At 51.0% G+C, this 13722-nt stretch overlaps 4 protein-coding genes across 4 annotated transcripts; all 4 read left to right on the plus strand.

Annotated features, from left to right (window-relative positions):
* Nucleotides 1-71: 71 nt before the first annotated feature.
* On the plus strand, nucleotides 72-1845 carry N7443_010957 (chaperonin-containing T-complex subunit CCT2; the record flags this gene model as incomplete). The annotated part of the gene is made up of 4 exons (XM_056891013.1): nucleotides 72-74; nucleotides 136-293; nucleotides 361-1735; nucleotides 1786-1845. 4 exons carry the CDS (start codon nucleotides 72-74, stop codon nucleotides 1843-1845), a joined length of 1596 nt encoding a protein of 531 aa, XP_056737504.1.
* A 912-nt stretch (nucleotides 1846-2757) lies between these two features.
* Nucleotides 2758-4247, plus strand: N7443_010958 (glycoside hydrolase family 76 protein; the record flags this gene model as incomplete). The annotated part of the gene is made up of 3 exons (XM_056891014.1): nucleotides 2758-2848; nucleotides 2919-3613; nucleotides 3669-4247. 3 exons carry the CDS (start codon nucleotides 2758-2760, stop codon nucleotides 4245-4247), a joined length of 1365 nt encoding a protein of 454 aa, XP_056737505.1.
* An 809-nt stretch (nucleotides 4248-5056) lies between these two features.
* Nucleotides 5057-8464, plus strand: ireA (bifunctional endoribonuclease/protein kinase IRE1; the record flags this gene model as incomplete). Its single annotated transcript, XM_056891015.1, has 1 exon — nucleotides 5057-8464. The coding sequence occupies one exon, from the start codon at nucleotides 5057-5059 to the stop codon at nucleotides 8462-8464; it is 3408 nt and encodes a 1135-aa protein (XP_056737506.1).
* Nucleotides 8465-10640: 2176 nt separating this feature from the next.
* Nucleotides 10641-13619, plus strand: N7443_010960 (uncharacterized protein; the record flags this gene model as incomplete). The annotated part of the gene is made up of 13 exons (XM_056891016.1): nucleotides 10641-10833; nucleotides 10888-10944; nucleotides 11003-11079; nucleotides 11127-11285; nucleotides 11348-11478; nucleotides 11526-11808; nucleotides 11876-12051; nucleotides 12098-12704; nucleotides 12753-12825; nucleotides 12879-13060; nucleotides 13118-13235; nucleotides 13284-13370; nucleotides 13426-13619. The coding sequence occupies 13 exons, from the start codon at nucleotides 10641-10643 to the stop codon at nucleotides 13617-13619; spliced, it is 2337 nt and encodes a 778-aa protein (XP_056737507.1).
* Nucleotides 13620-13722: the final 103 nt, after the last annotated feature.

Raw genomic sequence — 13722 nt, forward strand, 5'->3', positions numbered from 1 at the left:
GACCGAAGTTGCTCATCTTTCCAGCTACCTTTTTCAACGAACAGTTCCTGTGTTCGTTATAGCTGGTCAACATGGTCTGTTACTCATTGCCCTTCCCTTTCCCTTGTCTCCCAACTGACATCTTTTTTCGTGCAGGCGTCGTTCGGCAATCCCACACAGATCTTTGGTGAAGATGTCATTGAGGAGAAGGGCGAGAACGCCCGTCTATCTGCCTTTGTGGGCGCCATCGCTGTTGGCGACCTCGTGAAAAGCACACTGGGCCCCAAGGGAATGGACAAGATTTTGCAGTCTGCGTACGTGGAGGGGTTCTTATCTGACTACCGCGGGGAGAAACATATACTGACATGCGTGGTGGGATAGGTCAACCGGAGAGATCCTCGTGACAAATGACGGTGCTACGATTTTGAAATCCATTGCTCTCGATAACGCCGCGGCTAAGGTGCTGGTGAACATTTCCAAGGTTCAGGACGATGAGGTTGGTGATGGCACAACATCCGTCACTGTGTTGGCCGCCGAGCTTCTGCGCGAGGCCGAGAAGTTGGTCAACGCCAAGATACACCCCCAGACTATCATCGAGGGTTATCGGATAGCCAGCCGTGCTGCTCTTGCCGCTCTTAAAACCGTGGCCATCGACCGAAGCCAGGACCCCGAGGCCTTCCGTAAGGACCTGCACGCTATCGCCCGTACCACACTCAGCTCCAAGGTTCTCGCCCAAGACCGTGAACACTTCGCCCGCTTGGCCTGCGAGGCCGTACTCCGTCTCAAGGGATCGACCGATCTCAGCCACATCCAGATCATCAAGAAGGCCGGTGGCAAGTTGAACGACTCGTACCTGGATGAGGGTTTCATCCTGGACAAGAAGATTGGTGTCAACCAGCCCAAGCGTTTGGAGAATGCCAAGATTCTGGTGGCCAACACCGCCATGGATACTGACAAGGTCAAGATCTTCGGTGCTCGCGTCAAGGTCGAGTCAACCGGCAAACTGGCCGAGCTGGAGAAGGCCGAGCGCGAGAAGATGCGCCAAAAGGTGGAGCGCATCAAGTCTCACGGCATCAACTGCTTCGTCAACCGTCAGCTTATCTACAACTGGCCCGAGCAGCTGTTCACCGACGCCGGTATTATGTCCATCGAGCACGCCGACTTCGACGGCATCGAGCGTCTGGCCCTGGTGACTGGTGGTGAGATTGCCTCTACCTTTGACCACCCCGACCAGGTCAAGCTAGGCTCCTGTGACCTCATTGAGGAAGTGATCATCGGCGAGGACACTCTGATCAAATTCTCCGGCGTCTCCGCCGGCCAGGCCTGCACCATTGTGCTGCGTGGTGCCACCGAGCAGCTGCTCGATGAGGCAGAGCGCTCGCTGCACGACGCTCTGGCTGTGCTGTCGCAGACCGTCAAAGAGCCTATGGTTACCCTGGGCGGTGGCTGTGCCGAGATGGTGATGGCCAAGGCGGTGGAGCAGGCGGCCCAGAACACTACTGGCAAGAAGCAGCTTGCGGTGGACTCCTTTGCTCACGCCCTGAAGCAGCTCCCTACTATCCTGGCGGACAACGCCGGTTTGGACTCGAGCGATCTGGTGACTCGTCTGCGCCAAGCGATCAACAACGGACTGACCAACTCGGGTCTGGACCTGTTGACCCCCGGTGGCGGCATTGCGGACATGCGTGAGTTGGGTGTTCTGGAGGCTTACAAGCTGAAGAATGCAGTGGTGTCTTCGGCTTCCGAGGCCGCTGAGGTATGTGAATTTGCATTCCATTTAACGTTCATGGGTACTAACGAATCTAGCTTCTTCTCCGAGTGGACAACATCATTCGGGCAGCTCCTCGCCGACGTGACCGGATGTGAAACGAATGATACGCTAGTGACCATGTACCTATTCCCAGGAAACCCAAAAGAACAGTCTATAGACAATTTTGCCTTGCAGCCGTGGTGCCTCGACACCTTGTGGCCCCTAGAGAGAGTAGTTTGTTGCCTTGTTGCCTTAGTGCCTTAATTTCTGGACCCCGATCTCCTTTGTCAGCACCCAGGACCCTGGACCCTGCGGACCCTGAGCGTTGATTCCAGAACAAAGATCGAGCTGAGAGAGCGAGCATGTCTCATCGTAATGTCAGCTTGGCCGAATACCATACCATGTAAAATTTCATTCGAAATGTCTTGGCTCAGGCAGCAGAATAAGCGCCGAGTAGACCGGACAGAATAATAGGCATTTCGGCAGTGGATTGACGATCCTGCGGGTCAGCGGTGTCAACCGAGCTGGGGAGACGATCAAGATCTAGGTAATCGACAATCGTCAATCCACCATCGACCATCGACCATCTGAGAACTTCAGGAATAATGAAGTCGGGTGAAATAAGCTAGAACCCCCCAAGCGAGGGATGCCAAGGATGTCTCAAGATAGCGCAGGTTCCGCTCACTGCCGTCAGGGACAAAGTCACCCCGTCATCGAGGTTATTTTTGGGACCCCTTTTTTTCATCAGTTGGATAATGTAGAGACAATATAGACACTACTAAATCTCTCAAGATAGTCATCAGATCAGGTTTTCCAAATCTAGACTAGGAATCTAGGAACATAAAGTAAAAAAAAGAAGGGCGGACCCCCGGGCTTGGAGGACCCCGGTTTGAAGTGGTACCCTTTAATGAAGGTGGCACTGCCCCGGAACTTTTCCCTCCTCTCTTCCCTCCCTTGTACACACTCCTGTCCTGACCCTCGACCCCGACCTGCTTCTCGATGCCAACCATTCCGCTCATTTGATCTCCATGATTCTCTCCAACTGGTTACCCGCTCTACTGGGCGGCGCTCTCGCCGTCCAGGGCGCGTTGGCCCTCGACATCAACATCAACGATGAAAGTCCGTGTCCCGCATTCCAATCGCCTTACCCCATGTGGCCTCCGACTGACCTAAAGAATGTACTCTCTAGATTCTATCAAGCAGGCCGCCAAAACGGTTGCTACGGACATGATGACCTACTATAATGATCGCGACTCGAAAGCAATCCCCGGAAAGTTTGACGGCACCTGGTGGGAAGGCGGTTCCATGTTCATGATCCTCATCCAGTATTGGTTTCTGACCGGCGACACGGACTTCAACGCCGAGGTGATGGAAGGAATGTACTGGCAGAAGGGCGACGACAACTATTTCCCCAGCAACTACTCGCAGTATCTGGGTAATGATGACCAAGTCTTCTGGGGTCTGGCCGCCATAACCGCTGCCGAGTTAAATTATCCCGAACAGGACGGACAACCGTCTTGGGTTTCCTTGGCCCAGGGTGTGTTCAACACCCAGGCTCCGCGCTGGGATACCAGCAGTTGCCACGGTGGTATGCGCTGGCAGATCTGGCCGTACCAGGCCGGCTACACCACCAAGAACGCGATTTCCAATGGCGGTCTTTTCCAACTCTCCGCGCGCCTTGCTCTTTACACCAGAAATACCACCTACAGTGAGTGGGCCGAACGCATTTGGGACTGGAGTGCGACCACCCCGTTGCTTAAGCAGAAGAACTGGAATATTGCCGATTCCACCACCTGCGAGACCCAATGTACGGACCACGGCGATTGGCAATGGACTTACAACTACGCGACGTATGTCAGCGGTGCCGCCTACATGTACAACTACGTACGATCCCCGCTATTTCCAATCCCAGCGAGACAGCTAACCTGATACCCTGCAGACCAACGGAACCCAGAAGTGGAAGGACGGCATCGACGGCCTAGTTGGCACCTCCGATCAATTCTATCCGACCAAGGTTGGCGGAAATATCCTGTCGGAGATCACCTGCGAGTCGATCGAAAAATGTGATCGCAATCAGATCACCTTCAAGGCCTACTTCACTTCATGGCTCGCATTCATGACGACCATTGTCCCTGGGGCTTCTGACCTTGTCATGCCCAAGTTGCAGACCTCGGCCGAGGCTGCCGTCAAGACCTGCACTGGTCTTTCGGATGGCACCCATTGCGGTATCAAGTGGTACACGCAGACCTGGGACGGCAGCGATGGACTAGAACAGCAGATGGCGGTCCTTGGTGTTCTCAATGCAATCTTGGTCCCCTTCAAGAACCGGGCACCCTTCACCGCCGACACCGGTGGTACCTCTAAGAGTAACCCAAACGCCGGTACTAACAGCTCCGATAGTGATGTGCCGGTGCTCAACAACATCACCAACGGTGACCGCGCAGGTGCCGGTGTGCTCACCGTCATCTTCGTGACCGGCTGGGCCGTTGCTGTAACATGGATGATTCGTGGTGGTTGAACACCATTTCTTTCGGATTCCTCTTCTTGTGCTATTCCCGGGACCCAATGGGTCGCCCTTCTGTTCTTATAAATTCCCTTTGCCTCGGATGTGTGCTTATTTCTGGCTTCATTGTATCTACCTCGCTGTTCTTTTTTATTATTTATCTTTCTCGGCCGGAGCATTATCCTGGTCACGGCGTGGGGTTCTGCGGCGTCTCGGACAGCTTTCTTATCTCTTGATTAGCCTGAAACTATTGGACTTTTTTTTTCTCCGGATTCGTCAGGGTGTGATGTGACGTGATGGTGTAGTTTACGAGTAATTTCTGCGGGTTATTTAGGCGGCAAAATTTGCACATATTAAGGCCCTCGAGTATATGATCTAGGCCCGGTGGAAGTGCACCGACAATAGAGGTCTAGCCTGGTGTTACGGAATATTCGGAGCTAATAGATGAAGCAGGGGAAAGGGGGGGGCCAACTCCTTGATGGCGTGTACGAATTACACGGGTGGCTGGCCCATGACTGTACTGTACACGTGTATTACACACAATCTTCAATCCTGCAATCCTTCTATCCGTCCTTTGTTTTCTTCCCCTTTCCATCCTTCATCTTTATTCCATTCCATTCTCGCTTGTCTAGATTTCTAAATATCCCATACGACAAAGTGGGGGATGATCCGCTACCCGGATTCTCGCCTCGCTCCACATTCGTTCATTCTTCAACCTTCCATCCGGTCACTCTGTTCAACTCTCCCTCGTTAACGCATGCGCATGAACCGGATACTCTCCGATCGCTAAAGCACTTTCGCTTCTCTGTGCTGACGTTCCCACAATGCGGTGGCGGCTGCCGGGCGCCCGATCGACCCTCCCCGCCAGCGTCGCTCTCCTCCTACTCCCCTTCCTGGTGGCTCCGCAGCAGCTCTCAGACTATGACTCTTCGACTTCTCGACTCTCCGTGCCCGTAGCCGGAGCAGACTCCTCTACACATAACACAGCCCCCGCGGCTGAGCCCATCGTGAAAACTAACGATGCGAGCGCCCTGGCAACTCTGGCTCTGGCGGGCTCCGGCCGCGCCGTTCGAGCCCCTCCTGTCCAGGCTAGCAGCACTGCTGCCGGTCTGGCTTCGCAGCTTCACGCGCGGTCCCTGCAGGACTGGGAGGTTGAGGACTTTGTGCTACTGGCGACCGTCGACGGAACAATTCACGCCCGAGACCGAAAGACCGGTGCGGCTCGTTGGGCCCTCGAGGTCCCCAGCAGTCCCTTGGTCGAAAGCATCTATCATCGAGCGAATCGAACCAGTTTTGATGATACGGAACCGGAGGATGACTTTTTGTGGATTGTAGAGCCCAGCCAGGATGGCAGCCTCTATATTTACAGCCCAGGCCAGGAAGCTGGACTCCAAAAGCTTGGCCTAACCGTCAAGCAGTTGGTAGATGAAACACCATATTCCGGCACCAGTCCCGCCGTCACATATACCGCCCGGAAAGAAACCACACTCTACACAATTGATGCTCGCACTGGGAGTATCCTGCGGGTCTTCAGCTCCCGTGGACCATTCACAACAGGCCAGGAATGTCGGAAGGTGGACGGACAAGATTTGGACTCAGAGGAGTGCGAAACAAGTTCTGGTACCTTGGTGCTTGGTCGAGTCGAGTATGCCGTGGCCATTCAGAATACTGAGACTGGTGACCCGATCTGCACTTTGAAGTACTCGGAGTGGGCGCCCAATAACCGTGACATGGACCTCCAGAGCCAGTATGTCCGTACGATGGACCAGAGCCATGTCTACAGTATGCATGATGGAATTGTTTTGGGATTTGACCACTCTCGCATGGACCGCCCTCGCTATACGCAACGTTTCTCATCGCCGGTTGCACGTGTTTTCGATGTCGTTCGACCAGCCAACAAGGATGCACCAGATGCCTCGACGCCGCTGGTCCTCTTGTCACAGCCGCTGCAGCCGCCGGATCCCGACTACGGTCCTTTAGACGAGCGCGACATGCGTGTGTTTATTGATTCCACCAATGCTGGTGGATGGTATGCCCTGTCCGAAGAGACATATCCCCTCGTCACTGGTACTGCCCACATGGCTCCGGTGTATGATAAGGATTTCTTTCGTCGGGGCCAGTCTCTCATGAGCCTAAGCCCAAGCCAGCAGCGAGACGCACTGGCTGGCGTGCACTCATTGAATGGCCCACGAATCGTCCCGCCCATTCCTCGACTCACTGGCTCGTCTACGACCGAACTTTCCAACGACACTCCACGGGATGTTCTTCGCAGTCCCTCCGAACTGGCCCTTCCACCAGCTTTACGACACAGCACCATTATCCGCAAGAGCTGGGACAATGCGTTGGACATCGTTGTCACTATGATATTGTTGTTCATTGCCACATTCATCTATTTCAACTCGCACCATATTCGAGACCTCGCGAAGCAAAAGCTTGATATCAAAAACATCATCAACTCCAATGACAAGGGATCCATGTCGACACCAGCCACCCCGATTGTTGGCGGAACGCCGGATATGAAGCGAGCATCGACTCCAACTCGGCCGGTTCCTGATGTAACTGTGGACGTCAACCTGCCTGACTCCCCTGATGGCGATGCCACTCCCCGACCCTCCCGAGAGAGCAGTGTTCCCACAGGAACCTCGACCCCTCGGGTTCAATTCAACGACAGGGATGCGGACGTTCAAGAAAACGATAAACCGACAGGCAAGAGGAATCGCAAGCGCGGAACTCGTGGTGGGAAGAATCACAAACGTGGCAGAAAGCCTGGCACTGAGGGCGATGCGACTGACCAAGCCCAACAGGTCGTGGAGCAGGTCAATCGTCTAGCCCCACAGACTCGACTGGAACCCGATGTGCAGCTCACGCGCACAGTGTCGAACGAGATCACGGAAATGGATGGGGTCATTCGGATCGGACGACTGGAAGTCTTCACCGATACCGTGCTTGGACACGGCAGTCATGGCACTGTCGTTTTCCGTGGCTCATTTGACGGTCGCCATGTGGCGGTCAAGCGTATGCTCATGGAGTTCTACGATATCGCCTCTCACGAGGTCGGACTACTCCAGGAAAGTGATGACCATAACAATGTCATTCGTTACTTCTGTCGTGAGCAGGCGTCCGGTTTCTTGTATATCGGGTTGGAATTATGTCCGGCTTCTCTGCAGGACGTCACAGAGCGACCGACCCAGTTCCCAGAACTCGTTCAGGGCGGCTTAGACATGCCTGACGTACTCCGCCAGATCACACAAGGTGTTCAGTATCTGCATTCCCTCAAAATCGTCCATCGGGATCTAAAGCCCCAGAATATTTTGGTGGCCATGCCCCGTGGTCGAACTACGTCACAGGCGCTGCGACTGCTTATATCTGACTTTGGCCTGTGCAAGAAACTCGAGGACAACCAGAGCTCCTTCCGTGCCACCACCGCTCACGCTGCTGGCACCTCTGGCTGGCGTGCCCCTGAGCTTTTGGTAGATGATGACACCGGCCCTCTGAGTCTCGCATCGCAACATACGGAGTCCTCGGAGCCTGCTGTTGTTGACCCGCAGACCAATCGCCGTGCCACTCGAGCCATTGACATCTTCTCCTTGGGCTGTGTGTTCTACTACGTCCTGACTCGTGGTAGTCATCCGTTCGATAAGAATGGCAAGTTTATGCGCGAGGCCAATATCGTGAAGGGTCATTTCGACCTGGAGGAGCTGGATCGGTTGGGTGACTACGCTTTCGAGGCCGATGATCTTATTCGCTCCATGTTGTCTCTTGACCCACGCCGGCGACCCGATGCAAGCACGGTCCTGATGCACCCCTTCTTCTGGCCTCCGTCAGACCGACTCAGCTTCCTTTGCGATGTCTCTGATCATTTCGAGTTTGAATCTCGCGATCCACCGTCGGACGCATTGCTCTGCTTAGAGTCGATGGCCCAGGATGTGATGGGGCCGGAGATGGACTTCTTACGCTTGCTCCCTCGGGATTTCAAGGATAACCTGGGCAAGCAGCGCAAGTACACTGGCTCGCGGATGCTGGATCTCCTACGTGCTCTCCGCAACAAGCGCAACCACTACAACGACATGCCCGAGTACCTGAAGGCGCATATCGGAGGCCTGCCAGAGGGTTATCTCAACTTTTGGACGGTTCGCTTCCCTAGTCTGTTGATGAGCTGCCACTGGGTTGTCACGGAGCTGGGCTTGACACAGATCGACCGGTTCCGTCGATATTTCACTCTACCTGAGTAGCTATGTTCAAATGTTGTAGATATACAATAATCCGAAAATTCATATAAAAACTAAAGTCCTAGTCTTTTTCTTTCATTTCGGCACAATTTAGTGGATACCCAAGGCACTGCTCTACTCACTACCCAATAGAATAATAGAACTATCTATCAAATCTAGATAGAAGTGATTTGAACGATCTCCAAGGGGAAAGTGAAAGAGATTAGAGGGAGTAGACTGCGCCAAATCCCATAAATAAGTTGTTATTAGATGTTAACGTAATTCTCACCAAGCCCGCCACCCCAGTGACCAACTCCATTAAATACGCTCCGTCCGCCCCTTCTCGTTCCCTCCTTCCTTCCAAGTAATAACGATCCGGCATGCCGCTTATACAGTGGTGCAACCAGAGTTCGCGGGGGTGGGGGGGGGGGGGGGGGGGGGGGGTTCCCTCCTATATTCACCGCCACGAACAGCCTGTGGATGATGTGGAATCCGTCACTCGCGGTTGGAGGCACTTTGTTCGTGAGCATTGGGCCGACGACGTTGCCGCGGATCAACTAAGACGAGTTCTGATCGCACGATGGGCAACCGCAGACCAGGAGATGCGCGGTGTAGGTTCTACACCTATTATTCCTTGAATTTATCAGAACAGTTGTCATTAAACTTACACTTAGATAGTGCCATAAAACCTGAGCGTTAGAGGATAAGCCTCCTTTTGAGGATACTGCAAAAATATGAAACACGTTACCTAAGACTGAGCCTACTAATCTAGAAGAAGGGCGTTTATGTTTGTGGATATATTGATTACAATCTCAACGATATCTATATCTATATCACCGAATGGACTCCTGAGAAGCAAGCTCTACTCGCTAAGTGCCTCCGAACATGGTCCCATTAGAGGCCGCACTAGATCATATGGGGGAGCAAGAAGAGCATGATGACCCAGGTGTGGTTCTGGAGGATGAGTCTTGCCGAATGTATAAGCCGGAGCAGTCGAGCTGAAACACGGGACATTGGACCAGCTGATGCCCGGCGTGGACTACCTTTTTTTTTGGCGAAATACTACACCCGGCTGGCAAATGGCCAATTTGTATGTCGAGGGTCGAAGTGAGGCAACCAGTAGATCGCTAATTCTTTTGATAAAATTGGAGCAAGTCTAAAGAAAGTTGGATTACGCCAGATGACGCGATCATGGCACAGAACATCGCTGTTGAATCATGTCACCAGTCACGGCAAATAGATATACTGATCAACCATCAAATTCGAGATTCCCAAGAGGTCAAAATGGACAAATCATACATGTGAGAAATCAAAAAAGTAAACTTGAGCAAGCAGCCAAGACCACTACTATGAGTATCTGCAACATTGAGTTTTGAGAGAACCGGCCCGCGAATGAACACTTGCACACTCAGAGATAAGCTAATATGGCCGCGTAGGCACGCCATGGCCAATTCATAGACTATTCATCTCTCTATCCGAGGATACCCCGAAGATACTAGTAGGTGCTTGGCATAGGAGGATCTGGACTCCAACGTAGTAGAAGCAACTGGCACTAATTAAAGATGTTGGGGTGAAACGCCCCCCCACCTTGGAAAACAACTGTGCTTATCATTTGTAGGTCATGAGATATATCCCTCAAAATAGATAAGACAGGCAGAAGATAAAATGATGTTCCATCTGGACGCGGGGAACCATAAGATCATTAAAATATATGTTATGTGGGGTTGCATGACTTCCGAAAGATGCCCGGTCTTCCGAATCATGCATCCCAAGCCAAAAAAAAGGGGGAAGGGGAGGGGGGCGGGTGCAAACTAGAGTCTCCACTCAATTATTCGATTGCGAAACTCATGGCTATATATTATCAATGACCCGAGAGCTTGAGGACTCGAGGACTTGCTGTACCCTTCGCAGAAGGAAATTCAATTTCTTATCTTTTGCCAATTTGCGTCAGAGGCTTGCATGAATCGGCCAAAGGTACTGTTCCGTTTTAGCTCTCTCAGCCTGACTTAAGTAGTCTACATTAGTGTTTCTGTCTCTCGGAGATGGCGTTTTCGTTATCTCGGGTGGATCTATCGTGACCATTGCATACAGGGCTTGACCAAGCCTTATAAAAAGTGGTCGTCTTCCAAGTAATAATTGCATTGATTGAGTTCCAAATCAATTGTACCCAAATTACCAATCATCCCACTCAATGTTGAACATGTCATATAAGGTACCATCCGAAAGCGCGACGAAAAATCCGGATATATCGGAGACCCAAACCACAGATGTGGAGGTAGAAGACGCTCAGCAAGACCCGAAAGCCTGGTTGTATCAATCCGATAGATCAGAGATAACAGAACTTACACCCGTCGAAGCATTCAAGTGGAATGTTGAAGGAGACCAATCACCTTGTAAGTTCACCAATAGACTCCAGATGTCTATGAGTTGATATTGATAGTTCAAAGTTCCTGAGGTTGCGGCTTGTGTTTCCAATAAAGATGATCCGACGATGGTTTGCAATAGTAAATCTCTCATTCAATAACAATTGGCATAGACAAGATACCTAACTGACCAACGCAGCTGTCCGGGCCTGGATATTAATGACGATCTTTGTCATACTCTTCTCCGGTGTCAATCAGTTCTTCGGCCTGCGATATGTCAGATTGTCTTTCACTAACGGTATATGGTGACTAACGGATCGTAGCCCTCTCTCTCAATCGGCTACGTTGTGGCTCAAATCCTAGTCTTTCCTATCGGTCGAGCATGGGAAAAGCTTCCTAGGTGGAGGGTGCCTCTGGGAATGTTCTCATTTGATATCAACCCAGGGAAATTTACTCTCAAAGAGCATGCCTTCATCGTTATTGTGAGTACCATTAAAATCTGTTAAGGAGAACAATTGGCTATGTCCAATCTAATCGATTACAGTGTGTTAATATCAGCGCTTCCACCGCATATGCCCAGGGTGCTTTGGTGGCAATTGTCAGTCCGGTGTATTGGAATCGTGACTTTGGAGCTGGATTCTCCTTTCTATACCTTTTGACAACTCAAATGATAGGGTAAGTCTATTCCACAGTCTTTATCTGGAAACACTAAAAATTCCTAGATTCGGTCTTACAGGTCTTGCTCGCCGATGGATCGTTTACCCTGCTGCCTTAGTCTGGCCAACATCGCTGTCTTCGACTGTTCTCTTCCGGGCACTGCATGAGCCCGAAAACCGTACGCCAGCTAATGGCTGGACAATTACCAGATATCACTTTTTTGGCTACGTGACAGTCTTTGCGTTCGTTTTGTTCTGGTTTCCTGACTATATCTGGACAAGTTTGAGTACATTTGCTTTCATTACGTGGATTGTGCCTCATAATCAGAAAGTGAACACGTTGTTTGGGGTAGGTACAATGCTTAGAACCCTAGGATGATGACGCCTGGGGATCAAATGACTGATTAGATACTCAGATGAATTCCGGCTTGGGTATGCTACCTATAAGCATCGATTGGACACAGATAAACTATGCCGGCTACCCACTTACAACCCCTTTCTACATCACCTGCAATGCATTTGCGGTTGTTGTGCTATTCTACTTCGTCGTGGCTCCTATTCTGTATTATGCAAATGTATGGGATAGTGCATAGTAAGTCCCCAACTTGATAATGCGCATTTAAATACTAAACAGACAGCCTTCCGCTCCTTTCATCAAGCACATTCGACAATACGGGGGGCTCATACAATGTGTCTCGAGTGGTCGATTCAGCTTCGAATTTTGTCGAGAGCAAGTACAAAGAGTATTCTCCAATGTACCTTTCCATGTCTTATTCTATCACATACGGATTATCTTTCGCTGCAGTGACGGCAATCGTGCTGCATACCTATCTCTACAATGGCTCCGAAATCTGGGCTAGGCTCAAGAACGCACAGCATGGAGGTGAAGATGTCCATCGACGACTGATGCGTGCATACAAAGAAGTTCCAGATTGGTGGTACGGCGTTCTCACACTGTTGGTGCTAGGGCTGGGTATCTTGACGATCAAGTTTTGGGATACAGAATTACCAGTGTGGGGCTTCATCGTGGTTTGTTTCGGATTGGCAGCGGCTCTGATAGTGCCTGAGGGAATCCTCCAGGGGACAACGAACCAACGCGTATTTCTCAATATTATCACGGAGATGATCGCCGGATATGCCTGGCCGGGAAAGCCAATCGCTAATTTGATGGTGAAGTGCTATGGTTATAATGCGGTCAAGCATGGGATGGACTTTGCGCAAGATTTGAAGCTTGGGCAGTACATGGTATGTTATGCATGCCTTATTATTGCTCTACATATGCTCATTGCCTAGAAAATACCCCCACGTGTTCTATTCTTCGGTCAGATATATGCTAGTATTCTAGCAACAGCAACCCAGACTGGAGGTATGATTTCTTATGAAGGGCTTTGGGTTTTATTTTCAAGCTAATAATGATAGTCTTGCGATGGATGCTGGGACATATCACCGATCTCTGTGATCCAGATAATAAGCAACGCTTCACATGCAGTGGTGCCAAAGTAATGTACAATGCCTCCTTAATCTGGGGGACCATTGGTCCGCAACGAATGTTCCAGTCCGGACAAGTATACAACAGACTTGTTTACTTTTTTCTCATCGGAGTGAGCTAGCCAGGCTCAGTCAATTTCCCAATCGATTGATGCTGACTTTACTACTAGCCCGTTGTAACTGGAATAGTATATCTCCTTTACCGCCGCTACCCCAATAGCTGGATTCGCTACGTGAACGTCCCAATCTTCTTCAACTCAGCGGGTAATATACCTCCCGCCACTACCAGTATGATCCCAGCCACTTGCAGTATATATGGTGAAACTAATAAACTAGCTCAATACTCCCTTTGGTTCATCGTCGGCTTTGTTTTCAACTATCTGATCCGCAAGCGGGCTTTTGATTGGTGGAAGCGTTATAATTGTACGACTTCAGTCTTTCCTTTCAAGATAAGAGTACTAACCAGTTTGTAACGCAGATTTGCTGCAAGCATCTATGGATACTGGCACAGCCATTGCAACAGTCCTTATTTTCTTCGCGCTCGGATACCACTCAATCGCGTTCAACTGGTGGGGAAACACAGTGGGAGCGAATACTGATGATGAGCATTCTGTTCCTTGGTTGACAGTTCCGACGGGAGGTTATTTCGGGAAGGGACCCGGAGAGTTTTGATTCTAGGTTTAGTCCAGTTTAAGATGGGTGAAATGTGGTCCACCTTATTATCCGGCCCGGGAGCCGAAAACTAGTACCTTGTATGTTGAGAGAAGATTGAATC

Source organism: Penicillium atrosanguineum, assembly GCF_028827265.1.
Source record: "Penicillium atrosanguineum strain IBT 20685 chromosome Unknown utg000008l_segment0_segment0, whole genome shotgun sequence".
NCBI lineage: Eukaryota > Fungi > Ascomycota > Eurotiomycetes > Eurotiales > Aspergillaceae > Penicillium > Penicillium atrosanguineum.